At 36.4% G+C, this 14,762-nt stretch overlaps 1 protein-coding gene across 1 annotated transcript in view; it reads left to right on the forward strand.

Moving 5' to 3' along the window:
- The window catches only part of LOC137070425 (astrotactin-2-like), a 620,747-nt gene that overhangs the window by 430,729 nt on the left and 175,256 nt on the right, over nt 1–14,762 (forward strand). Inside the window, exon 11 of the mRNA XM_067437549.1 lies at nt 1,885–2,035. Coding sequence (XP_067293650.1) covers nt 1,885–2,035 — 151 coding nt within the window. The remainder of the gene's footprint in view (nt 1–1,884; nt 2,036–14,762) is intronic.

Consider the following 14,762-nt stretch of genomic DNA (forward strand, 5'->3'; position numbering starts at 1 on the left):
AATGATTAAATGTAAAATGTAAATGTCTTGGGTGAATAAAATATCAGTAAATTCTACATTTTGAAGCAGCCTCTTTCAGCAGGAACACTACACACATTGTTCAGGAATGGTTTGAGAACATGATGAAGAGTTTAAGGTGTTGCCCTGGCCTCCAAATTCCCCAGATATCAATCCAATTGAGCATTTCTGGGATGTGCTGGACCAACAAGTTTGCATCCTAACTTAATTTTAAGGTGTCTTTGTTACACTGTACTTATAAATTTAAGTACTAATTTAAGCAGATATTTAGGAAACATGCTGAGTTCACGTACTTGTTTCTTTGAAAAACAATGGCAGTTATTCTGCATTGAAATGTGTGTTCCATGTGGAAATTTCTGTTTTTGTTTTGGTCTGAGTGATAACACACATGGTTGCCAGTTGATGGAAAACACAGCGCATCAGAGATCAGAGATCGCAGATTTTACCCGACCTAAAAAGCCTCGGCATCCATCTAAAAATCTCTATGATCAAGAGCACATCAAATACGGACAAATGAACTTATTAACTTGCAGTGTGTAATTTTCCTCATCTTTCATTGTCAATTGCGTTCGTTCCTGTTGTGCGTCCTCAAACTGGCAACGAGTCTGAGGAGGAGGGGCCGGGACGGGGTACCCATTTCAACCAATAGCTGTCTTTCTTACACACTGCACCTTTAAGTAACATTAAGTGAATATGAACTTACTTCTAGTAAGTTAGGATTAGGTTTGGTCTAGTTTGGGGTTAGTTACATATAATTATACGCAACTTATAGTTATTACTATAGTTCATGTAACAAGGACACTTAATTAAATTAGAGTTAATGGGTAATTTTAGGTTTAGTGATTTAAACGTGTCCCCTACAGGTCTGCATCTGTTTGTTTTGTTTTGTGTTGTGTTGTATGTTCAATTTCTTCTACATTACAGATTTTGCACATGAAAATGACAGTTGTATTTTTATTTTTTTTAATAATGTGTGATTTTCACAAACACAATACTGTAGATCACCGCAGATGTTTGTCAGATGTCATGGCAACAACAAAGCACACACTCTTTTTTTGTGACCTTGTGCTTTCAGCTCCATCCTCATTGAACGATAATGATAGATAGGGACAAATTATATGTCTGTCTCAGCCACAAAACAAACACGTTTGATACGCATAGATAAGAGCTGTTGTGCAGATGTCATTTGAAGACATTTTGGCTATCAGGTGAAGGCGCTGCTTGGAAAGTTTGTTGCTGCATATTTTAAATTTTATAGATTTTATAGGTTCATGCTCCAAATGTATACAACCTACTTTTTAATTTCTGAGGATGCAGTAAAAGCAGTACACACTAAAAAAGGCAGGGTTGTTTTAATCGAAATTTGGGTCAAATATGGACAAACCCAACTGTTGGGTTAATTTTTATTTTAATCATTGTCCATGTTTGATGAAAATTTGGGTTAAAACAACCCAGCATTTTTTTAGAGTGTAAAATTGTGAAATATTAATAATTATTGTTTGTTTATACATTTTTTGCAATACAATATTTTTTAAAAATCTATTTTAATAGCAAAGCTAAATTTATCAGCATTACTCAATTATTCAGAGTCACATGATCCTTCGGAAATAATATGATGATTTGCTGCTAAATTTTTTTTAAATATTTATAATATTATAAAAGATTCCCATATTGATGGTAAATTCAGCTTTGATCACAGGAATAAATCACACTTTACTATATGTTCACATAGAAAACAGCTGTTTTAAAAAGTGTACATGTTGTGTTCATGTGTAATCGGTTCTGTAGTGAAAGATTATAAACTTAAATTTGACCTCTTTTGAATGCCAATTTTCATTGTATTTATCTCCTTTGTTTGCCTTGTAGAGAAGAGGCCATCATGTCCACGTATTTTGAGACGGTGGACGATCTGCTTGCGTCCTTTGGTCCAGTGAGGGATTGCTCCAAAGATAACGGCGGATGCCGGAAGAACTTCAAATGTGTTTCAGACAGAAGGATGGACTCCACCGGATGCATGGTGAGTTTCCATGATCACCACAGATCATCTAACATCAGTGTAATAACGGCCTGTTTTATGTCCAACTCTCTGAACCGTAGCGCGAGTGTGTGTTGTTGAGTTGCACTGGCATCCTGCACAGAGAATGGCCGACTCTCAAGCGCTCAGCTTTCTGGCAAATACGTCTCATTACAGGCAGATAAGTTTGTCTCGTGTTACATGTGCAGATTAAAAGGAAGGAAATGAGAACAAGGAAAAGCGGTTAATGGCTTTTTTGGGGATGAGCTCCCATAAAGCAAGAAAATTGATGAGCTCACAGCTCTCTGCGCTGATGGATGAATCAATCATATACAGCAGGATGGGCCTTGATCACTCACACTTTTATTAGGAATAAAAGTCTGACACTGGTTTTGCGATCTGATAAGCTGCAGCGTTTTAAAAGAATAGTTCAGACAAAAATTTAAAATAAAAAAAACACAAAAATTAAAGTGCTCTTATCTTTTACTAACCCTTGTATCGTTCCAAACCCATTTCTCCCGTGCAACACAAAAGGTCACATTTTCACACAGATTGTCCTAATCACTCTTTTCATTTGTAATGAAACAAGACTGCCAAGTGTCAAATTTGGCATCGAAAATGATTGGTTCTCACATGCCTCGTGACATCATGAATGTCAAACCTGACTTCCTTTGTGAAATATGCTTAATTGCATTGAATGCAGACTAATAGTGTACTTCAAATCTCAAAGCCTCGGTCTGCCCATCACTACAAACTAAATTGGCTTGGTTATGAAACAGAAACAGGGGGGTAATCCAGAAAGCAGGTTATGTGACATACCAGGGTATGTTTAAGAGTAAGTTAACAGATAACCTCAACTGTAGGTTCCAAAAATGGAGGTAACTTTCAAGGTAAATCGCTATTAAACAAAAGAAGAAGAGGAAGCAGAATACCGAGATTCTTCTTAGCGTCTGTTTCCATGGTGCATCATTGATTCTCTGTTAATAATGTCTTGTAATTTAACCAGGAACATACTCTGAGTTGTCTGAACTTACTCCCGGACTCGTTTTCAGAACCAGCATACCTTGAGTAAGCCAGGTTTGGGTTAATGAACCGAGAGTTCAGGGTATATGTGGCGGTAAGTTAACCTTGCTTTCTGGAATACACCCCTGAACAGCCAGTAAAATGTGACAATAACAGACATCTAAACAAGACCCAACACAGGGCTTAAACACACAGCAGCAAACCAATAAAAGAAACATGAAACACCTGTGATAACTTTTACCATTTGAAACTTTGGAGACTAAAAGGGAAGGAATCGGAGGATGACAGGTCTAATTACCACACACTGAAACCAGCATAGAAACACAGACATGAACAGAACAGATACACAAATCAAACTATAAACCAACAAACTCAAAGCATGACACTTTGTGACAGAGGTCCATGTACATATCCAGCTAACAGGCACAGCTAAACATTCTAGCTAGGGCCGTAACGGGACCCAGATCTGACGGTTGATTATGTACCTCGGTTTTAAAGTCACAGTTCGGGACGATTTTGGTACAGCATTTTTACAAAATAGCATTTTATGCATTTTTATTCAACAGTGGTTTACTGAAACAAATTGTGTCTGTCCTTAAATTAATCCAATTAGAACAAAAACTTTCTTAAGGATACTGCTGTAGATATAGGGAGATCTTACTCTTACTTAAATCTTACTTAAAGCTACACATTGTAATACTAAAGGTTAACAGCAGAGCCCAGCTATTAGGCTCAATTCATTTCAACTTCAGACACAAATGAAGATATTTTTGTTGAAATCTGATGGCTTAGAAAGGCCTTCATTGACACCCATACCCCCCCAAAAAACAAACAAACAAACAAACAAACAAACAAACAAAAACAAACAAACAAACAAACAAACAAAAAATAAAAAAACACCCGTAAGATCTCCGTTCATCTTTGGAGGACAGATATATATTTCTAAAAGCACTAAAGACATCGTTACAAAGCCCATCTCACTACAGTGGCTCTACAATCATTTTATGAAGCCACGAGAATAGTTTTTTTTCGTATTTGTTGTGGGTGATTTACCGGACGGTAATGAGTAAAAAATACACTTTATATTGGAGAAAATATGGAGCCATGTGACCTGTGCACATGTGCTGAAACAGGACACAAAATGGACCCCTGTGGGCATGTGACCCATTTCATTGATTAGTATTTAAGTTCTTCTTCCCTGTGATAGGTTTGAACTATAAATTGGTGTTTCATTTGATCAAAAATAATCTAAAATAGACTACATTGCGTGGAGGCAACACCATACCTTATAGGTACTTAGCTATTAGCATATGGCTTTCTATCAGTAGAAACCCTGGAGTATATTCGAAGGATCGTTGGGAATGGCCTCACAGGGCAGTGAAGCATTCTGGGAATTGTTGTCTTTTATCCCAATGAGACAAAAATACATGTTCTGTCTTTTCTCAGTCTAGAAAGCACTAAATTCAAAAATAATTATTAATTAATTAATTATTAATGACCCAGTTTAAATACAGATTCATCTTCCTAGCGCTGAAGTACCCCTTTAACAGCAAAAGTATACTTATGTGATATACTTCCAGCATCTTCCCTTTGAGGAGTCAGTTGGACAGATAATAGTCCAGAGTGATCTGGTAAACCCCCTTTGAGCCTCTGAGGTGGTTGGTAGGTGACAGCCGGTGATCGCTGGTTATGGAGCAGAAGGATGAAGGAAACCAGACGGGGATGAACGAGGTTAGGATGCTCTCGGTGAAGGAACTGAACCAGGATGATGGAGTGTTTTCAGCTGCCTCAGAAAGAACTTTCTCTGTCTGGCTTTCCTGACCGTGGCAGAGATTTAGTTCTTTTACTTGAGGGAGTCAGGTTATGAGTCAGCCAAATTTCATTGCTATAGATCAGGGGAGTCCGATCCTGAGACACTATGGACATGTCTACATTCATTCAGATATGTTTAAAAATTGTGTAAACGTTTCAAAATGCTCTCTGTCCACACTAGCGTTTAAGCATCGTTCATACTGAAATGTTGGGCAAAAATAAAAACATCTTACTGCACATGCATTAAAAATAATAACCAATTTTGGCAATGCACATGGACATTTCTCTGATCTTTGACGTGATCAGGGGCAGAAGCACAAAATTGATTTTGAGCTGATATTTGTTGTTTCTAAAAATGTTGTAGATTATGTAGTAAATGGGAATCGATAAAATTATTGTCTATATTTTAAGACAAAGGTCTTCTTAATGATTCAGTTTTGCTCAAGCTAATTAAAGCAACATGCAATAACTGAATAATATATAAAAGTATGGTATGAATATGGTAGTATGATAGTTAACATGATAAAGATAACAGCTGTATAACGTTTTCATTAATTAACATGGTAAGACAGTTATATATTAGATATTAAATTCAGTTATTGGTAACACTTTATAATAACTACACACTTTGAAACATTAGTTAAGAATTAATAAATAGTTACTTCATCATTTATAAAGCATTAATAGACATTAATAGGTAGTTTATAAATACAGATATAAATGCTTTGTTCTTGATTTATAAGCAAATCTTTAATGTGTTTAATAGTTGTATTTCCTACTTTATAAATGATCAATTTATCATTCCTAAATTTTAGACAGTGTAAGTAAAGGGTTAATAAACAATTTAAATGCACATTTATATATCATATTATTTAGACATATAGTAATAGTTACTCAGTGTGTGAATAAATGCTTTATTAACATGTATTCCTACTGTAGTTCATGATTAATTCAGGTAGTTATAACACATTTAGTAGTTGTCAGTTAACTATTTCTGTGAGCTCATCTAAAGTGAGGAATATTAATGCCTCTTAAGGCTTTTACAAAGACTCCGATCTCTTCTGAACAGAAAAAGGAAACAAACACAACACAGATGAATATAGCACATAGACATATTTATTTCAAAATGCAAAAATAGAGACTGTACAACTAGTAAATGAATATCAAATTTAAATTAAACCTCTTCAATATCATAGAAAAATATTATTCCCATAGACCACCAGAAACCGTAACTGCAGTCAAATGAAACTAAGCCTCTGCAATCTGATATAAAAATACATTTATGTAAAGTGTAAACATTGCTGAATAAAAATGTACCACTGGATTACACTGGATTACAGGAGTGGCAAATACAACAAATACAATTATTATAATAAAATAATAAAACAAAAAAAGTGTCAATACAATACTGACTTTAAAACTTTACAGATAGGTGTATCTCACGGAAAGCTTTAGGTGAGCTCACGGAAATAGTTAACTGACAACTACTAAATGTTTTATAACTACCTTAATAAATTATGAAGTACAGTAGGAATACATGTTAATTGTGACATTAATAAAGCATGTATTGACACACTGAGTAACTATTACTATATGTCTACATAGTAAGATGTATAAATGTACATATAAATAGTTTATTAACCCTTTACTTACACTTTCTAAATGGTCATATAAACCACTGATGACAACTAAATAACTGCTCTGTAAATAATGTAATACTTAAATTAGAAATTATCCATTAATAGATTATAAAGTATGAAAATACAATTGTTAAACACATTATACATATAATTATAAATATATATATATATATATATATATATATATATATATATATATATATATATATATATATATATATATATATATATATATATATATATATATATATATATATATATATATATATATATATATAAATAGTTGTATTTATAAACTGCCTATTAATGTCTATTAATGCTTAATAAATGATAAATAAACTACTTACTAATGCTTTATAAATGCTTCATAACATGAGTTATTATAAAGCGTTACCTCAAATCCTTATAGGGATAATTCACTTTAAAATGAAAATTGTCATCCTTTACTCACCCTCAAGTTGTTTCAATGAATGAATTTCTTTCTTCAGCTGAACACAAGGGAAGATATTTTGTAGAATGTCAGTAACCAGTCAGTTTACTGGAGCCATTGACTTCCATTGTATTTTTTCCCTACTATGAAAGTCAATGGCTCCAGTAAACTGACTGGTTACTGACATTCTACTGTAGGTTTAGGGTAGGAGTTGGGATAGTGTCTCCAAAATATAAAAGTTGCCTATACATATTCATAAAGGGTATCACTTTAGCATGGGGAACACATATTCTTCTATAACTATGACTTGTGCCTTAATAAACTCATAATTGACTGCTTATTAATAGTTAGTAAGGTAGTTTTTGTAGCATTTAAGTTTAGGTATTGGGTCGGATTAAGAGATATAGAATAAGGTCATGCAGAATAAGGCATTAATATGTGCTTTATAAGGACTAATAACAGCCAATATCCTAGTAATATGCATAAGCAACTAGTTAATAGTTAATAACTGAACCTTAAAATAAAGCGTTACAGGATATGATTTCAAAATCATTCAAATAATGTGCAGTTCCCTCGTAACGATGTTCGGTCAGCCTTTTTTTAAAGCATCAAAACCCCCAGGTGATGTTAAATCTAAACTTCATTCAAATCCAACACACGCCTGACTCTGATCTCGAGCTCGACACTCGGGTCCAGCTATACAATTTCCTTGTAACTGCTGGCTGAAGTGGATTCATTTCTGGATCTCTTGACCCGGACCGAGGTCATGATACCACTCCGGCTGGAGTCTGCCTGAGTTTTACTCTCTTCAGCATTGGTAACATCGGGAACTTTGAGAGCTTTGCCTTCCTCTGCCATTTCTCCACTCTCTCAGTAATAGAGGTGAAGTGAACACTTAACAGGATTAAGCAGTGATTGCTGCAAATGCCCTAAAAGTGCAGCGCTGATTGGTTTAGGACATGCTGTGTTTTTATAGGACAGACCGCATTCAATGCTTGGCAAGATTACGCATGATGTCACTGCCTTTACAAATGCTCTTGTCATGCAACAGTATTGGCTTCCAAGAGTCAAAATCAATCATACATTTAGCTTTTCTTTCACTTTTCTCAGATTTGCAGTACAATTGGTAACACGTCAGAATATTGGTCATTAGTTACCAGTTAACTACATTAGTTAACTAATACTAATAAGTGAATGAACTAATAATGAACTAACAAATTTATCTTTGTTAATGTTATCTTCAACATTTACTAATGCATTGTTCAAATCTTGTTAACAATAGTTAATGCAGTGTGAACTAACATGAACAAACCATAATCAGCTGTATTTTTATTAACTAATATTAACAAAGATGAAAAAAAAATACAGCAACAAATGAACTACTCATGGTTAGTTAATGTTAGTTATTACAATAACTAATGTGAACTAATGACCATTATTCTAAAGTGTTACCGTAAAATCTTATAAATGCTTGCTATGTGTTATGTGGCATTAATGCACAGGTGATACAGAGTAGTATTTGTATTTATTTATTTATTTTTCTCACACACACATTGGTCAAAGGAAAACATGGCAAATAAACATCACATGGACTTTTTTTTTTTTTTTGACTGCTCTGCAAAATAGACAAACAACAAAATAATGCAATACAAACAATACAAAACACATGCACCATAAAAATCCCTGCAAAGAGTTAATCATTGTTATGTGAGCCATGGGATTTATTATTTATTAATACTAAATATTTAAGCAGTGAAATGGCACAGTCATTAATAAGGAAAATTAAGCATGGTACTTCATAGTTGCTGATGACAAGTGCAATTAAGTAGATCTTAGTTTCCAAACATATCCTGGAGAAAAAGAAATATACAAAGAATGACTAAAATTATACTCCTTAAAAATATACTTGAGTGCAAACTGAGGGACTTGTTTTAATATAACTCTGATTGTATTCGTCTGAAAGAAGAATGTCATATACACCTTGGATGGCTTGAGGGGGAATAAATCATAGGCTAATTTAATTTTTGGGGTTTTAACTTTAAGTACATCCGCTGAATGTACTGGCAAGCATTTATGGTAAACTAAAATATGCTTTAATGACATTTCTATTGAATTTATATATATATATATATATATATATATATATATATATATATATATATATATATATATATATATATATATATATATATATATATATATATATATATATATATATATATATATATATATATATATATATATATATATATATATTTGGAAATAAATGTGACTTGGACATCTTAGCTGGCTTCGTAAGACTGTAGAGTTACTGAGACAAAGCTTTTGAGAAAGCCACTTAACCCCAAGGAGGCCTATCTCATCTCCCACGGGGTCTAATGACGGGGTCATTCCAGTTAGTGTATAATGATAAGCTTAAAGAATGTATATATATATATATATATATATATATATATATATATATATATATGTGTAATGATGAAGTTGCAATTTGGAACATTTAAAATATATAACTTTACATGCTAAGTGGTTAAATTTAAAGGTCCACTGAAGTGCCTTGAAACGCGCCGCATTATTCAGTGTGTTGACGTAATTTCCCCTGAAACAGCTCCAGCTGTTAGCAGCTCCTCCCCTTTTTTGAAACAGCCAATAGCGTTAGAGTGCAAGAGTGGACCTTTCTCTGTTTTGTAAAGCCAGCAGTTTCCTCTAACTGTTTGCCATCATAATCTACTCCATATCGCTTTTGAAATGCAGCATTCTGTGCAGAATTCAAATGGGTCGATATGTTTGTTGTCAGCGCGGACTCGCGCATTTGATCCGCGCTGCGCTCTCGTGTCTGTAGTCTAAATTTAGACCAGAGCCGTTGGGGTGTGTGCGCGGAGGCGGTGCGTGAAACTAACGTGAAAACAGGCTGTATTCCCTCAAATGAAAGCGTATTTACACTGAATCATTTTGTCATACTAATGCTAATGATTGTCGTATACATGTGCCTTTCACCATGTAGAAATTAGTTAATGTGTGTAAACAACTGACCGATTTCAGCCGCAGCTTCAGCAGTGTAGGGGGCGGGCTTTAGATTCTAGAGAGCATTTTGATTGGACAGAACATTTGACGAGAAAGTGAAGTCTGCGATGATGTCACCAAAATCTGAGATTTGTTTTAAAGGAAGTGGGAGACTGTAAATTTTGAATGCTTATGTCTCCTAAATGCAAATGTTGTCATAGTTTTGGAAAATACCAGCGTATTCATAACTTTAAGGCTAACACAGTCATACTAAAAGCTAAAAAACTTCCATTTTGATTTCAGTGGACCTTTAAAATGTTGGTTTTTGAAAACGATAATGCATGTTTAGTCATGTGACACATATTGCACACATTGATATCTATGGTTGCACAGGCATGGCATGTTGAATGCTACTTTGTGCAATCTTCATATTACATTCTGTGAGCAGAGCTGAAAGCAAATAAGTTTTATCTTTCATTGCATGATTCAGATACTTTGATTTATGTTTCTGAAATGACTATTCTGAAATGTGCGAAATAGTCATTTAAAAAAATGAGCAGATGTGTTAAATCTTATATTAATATGGTTAGGAAATGTAGTGTTCTTGCAGTTTGCTTAAAGGGATAATTCACCCCAAAAATGAAAATGCTGTCATCATTTACTTTCAAACTGAAATCATTTTCTTTCTTCAGTGGTGGTTTTCAAAAGTGCAATTTCAGATCACTCCAAAACCTCAATGTACAAAACTGACAGACATAGAAAGATTAGTGCTCTTCCGATGAACTAGTGCGTAATCACATCTTGAACCAAATGTCAGTTCGTCATCTGCCGTTGTGATGACACGTCAAAAGAAGTGTTTAAATACAATCCATATTAATACAGAAATGGAACATATATAAAAGCTGTTCAGTGCGGTCCTCTGGAGCAAAACGTGTTGTGAATGATGGTGATTCATGCTCCTCACCTCATGTTTGATAATCCACTTCAGCGTTCTCCAGGAGTGGGCGTCCGCAGAAGCAGACACAGATGAGAGCTGAGAGCGACTCTATAACAACAGGAAGCATTCACATGCAGGACGTTTGAGAGAGCTTTATTACACTTTCTGTGTAGCTACTGGCATTTTTTGCCAATTTTCAACAAGTGCAAACTGCTCCGAGAACATAATTTGAATGGTGAAATACATTATTTATTTTTGAAGGAAAGTTCTCAGCGAGGACCTCTCGGAATGAAATATACATGAAGAGCAACTAATAAGATTGTCCGAGTTTATTCCGCGCTGAATTGTGAAGGCCGGGCTCTTGCCAGCGCGTGATCTTATTAACATTTTCTACCAGGAAAGTGCCTCTCCAGTCGGCAACAATTTCTCCTTCTGATTCATTTATTGCCTTTTTTTCCCTTGTTGACTGCAGAGATGAAATATAGGCTTCTCAACCTCTTTCTGTGATTCTTCCAACACTTCAAAGGGCAAATGAGAGGTTTCTTCATCCTGCGGATGAGGAAGACATTGTTTCCTCCATCATGCCTTTTATCTTCCTAACTTTAGTTAGTTCAAGACTAATCCAAGTTCAAGTTCTTATCACAGTTCTTTGCTGTTTGTTGTTGATTGTCGTTTATTTTTAACATGGCTGGGTTTCTAGTTTATTCCTATGATTATGTGTTCCTTGTTGGATTATTAAAGTTTCTACATCTACGTCATCATCTACATATTTACTACCACAACCACACATGGCAGAACACTGATCCAAAAGAAAGAAGATGGACTTACCATCTGTCCATTTGCTCTGTTTAGAGTACGAACGCCACTCCCTTGAGGATGTTTTAGAACTGGCGTGCCTCACTAACTTCCCAAAATCACTCCTTATGCATCTTTATTTTTGAACGAGTGAATGAAGGCACGCCTGCCCAGTCCTTGGGGGACATTCTTTGGATTTGTGGAGTGGGTGCTGGCTAACAACAACTCCCACATGACCATCTGTCTAGTGGATAACTGCAAAACCAGCCCCTCTCTGGATCCAGAGCCCAGCCTGACTTTGGCTACGCCCATGACGGACAGAGAGCAAGAGCCCAGCGCAGACAATAAGCCCAAGACCGTCTCAATGCCAGTGCCAGGGCCGATGCCTGAACCAAGCATCTGAGCCTGAGCCTAACAGTGCGTGAACCAGCAACACCAGCCGTATTGGTGGGTGTCCACATGGAGTTTGAGGCAATGTACCGTAGCTCTGGCCTATACCCCGTTTGCTGAGGGTGAGCTGTGAAGTTTTCTGCAACTATTTTCAATTAATTTAAAATGTGGATCTGCAAAGTCTCTGCTGGTCCTTCTCCAAATCTCTTGTGCATCTTCACTGGTTTTGTTGTGTCTCCACTGTTCTGCGGTTCTGGCTAGCTCCAAGTCTCCTGTGTCTTTACTGGTTCTGTTGCGTCTCCACTGGTCCTGCCCAGCTCTAAGTCTCCTGTGTCTTCACTTGTCCTGTTTTGTCTCCACTGGTCCTACCCAGCTCCAAGTCTCCTGTGTCTTTACTGGTTCTGTTGCGTCTCAACTGGTCCTGCCCAGCTCTAAGTCTCCTGTGTCTTCACTGGTCCTGCCCAGCTCTAAGTCTCCTGTGTCTTCACTTGTCCTGTTTTGTCTCCACTGGTCCTACCCAGCTCCAAGTCTCCTGTGTCTTTACTGGTTCTGTTGCGTCTCAACTGGTCCTGCCCAGCTCTAAGTCTCCTGTGTCTTCACTTGTCCTGTTTTGTCTCAACTGGTCCTGCCCAGCTCTAAGTCTCCTGTGTCTTCACTGGTCCTGCCCAGCTCTAAGTCTCCTGTGTCTTTACTTGTCCTGTTTTGTCTCCACTGGTCCTGCCCAGCTCTAAGTCTCCTGTGTCTTCACTTGTCCTGTTTTGTCTCCACTGGTCCTGCCCAACTCTAAGTCTCCTGTGTCTTCACTGGTCCTGCCCAACTCTAAGTCTCCTGTGTCTCCACTGGTCCTGCCCAACTCTAAGTCTCCTGTGTCTTCACTGGTCCTGCCCAACTCCAAATCTCCTGTGTCTCCACATGTCCTACTCCTTTCAGTCCCTTGGCTCCTCCTGTGTTGCCTCCACTCTGCTAGTAAGATCCTCTGGTCTTCCAATCTCTGGCTCTGGATCCTCCAAGGACCCATTTACACTGCATGGTTCAAGTGACCAAATTCTGATTTTTTCCTCTCATGTGGCACAGATCGGAAATGACATGTAAACGTGTAAGCAGTAAAAAACGCATGAATTCCGATATCCTCCGATCAGATTCAGGCCTCACTCATATGTGGTAATAAATCCGATATGATTCGGATGCGTGCATTAGCGTCTGCCATGTAAGCGGTCAAATCGGATATTCCCCAGTAAATGCGATTCGTACGTCATTGAAAAAAGGACGGAGGTGAATGACGTCAGCTCAAGTGGACACAAACTGCGATCAAGGGCCAGTGTTGCCACGGTTTTCAAGCGGAATTGGTCTACTTTAAGACAGTTTTGAGTTGCAATTGGACAGGTTTTGTTGTGCAACCCTGTCAAGGGCTCTCCTCTTTTTCTCCGTCTTAAGAGAGAAATGTTTTGCCAACTTTAAAGATGTGTGGAACAGTGCAGACAGCAAAACATTGTGCAATCATTTTGTCTGCATCCATTGCACATCGTGCTGTTTTACCCTTTTACCGGTTAAGAACGTCTTGGGCTGTTTTGCCAGTGTACAGTGTAAATGCAAATATCGGATACGGGATGCTTTTGAAAAGATGATGTAAGCGGGTCATCAAAAATATAGTCACCAAATCGGAATTGTGCATCAAGACCTGCAGTGTAAATGCAGCCCAAGATCTACCTTGAGCCCATAAACCCACATTGCCCCAATGACCAGTCTGCTGCCTTGGTCAGTCCTTGTTCTGCCCACGCCTATGTTTCAGTTTCTGTTGATTGCACCCTGTGTATTGTATAGCCTTCAGTTCTCACGGTTCTTTGTTCGGTATTGATTGTTGTTTGTTTAACGAGGTTTTGTTGCTAGAGATTTCTCTTTCATGTTCTTTGTTGGATTGATTATTAAAGACTGTCTCTGTTTCTACCTCTGCCTCCACATACACATGAAGCAGCGCAACAGTTTTCAACATTGATAATATTCAGAAAGGCATCTTAAACAGCAAATCATCATATTATAATGATTTCTGAAGGATCATGTGACACTGAAGATTCAAGGAATGATTCAGCTTTGATCACAGGAATAAATTACATTTTAATATTGCAAGAGAACGAGTTGTTTTAACTTATACATTTATATTTTATATTTATATTTAACTTTTAATACTATTTTAACGTATTATAGTTTTATGTTTGATCAAACAAATACAGCCTTGGTGAGCATCATTTTTGGACATTTCTTTTATTAATTAGCCATTTTCTTAAACTCATTCAGTCTGGAAATTGTAGATCCTATGTAATGTGTTAATTTGAATAGTTTAGCAGTTAAACAATAGTGTGATATCATACTATACACACTATACACTTATCATGTAACTGTAATTATCTGTAGAACTATACTGTGAAAGTATGGCTACTAGCAGACAGATAAATACTGTAAATATTTTGATACATTCTTTCAGCCTAAGGCATTTCCCCCAATTTCTCAAACCCTTAGTGTTTTGTGCGTGTTGTGTTTTCTGTTTAAAAGTCCACGCTGGGTTGATTTTCATAAAATTCCTTTGTAAAGCATTAAGAAGGCACATTTATTCACACACAGGGACCCTTTGCTTCCATATGTCAGTTCTTTTTAGTTTTTGAAGGCATGCATTCTTTCAAGTATCTTTATCTCTACTGCAAATGA

The sequence above is a fragment of the Pseudorasbora parva genome, chromosome 3, assembly GCF_024679245.1.
Source record: "Pseudorasbora parva isolate DD20220531a chromosome 3, ASM2467924v1, whole genome shotgun sequence".
Taxonomy (NCBI): Eukaryota; Metazoa; Chordata; class Actinopteri; order Cypriniformes; family Gobionidae; genus Pseudorasbora; species Pseudorasbora parva.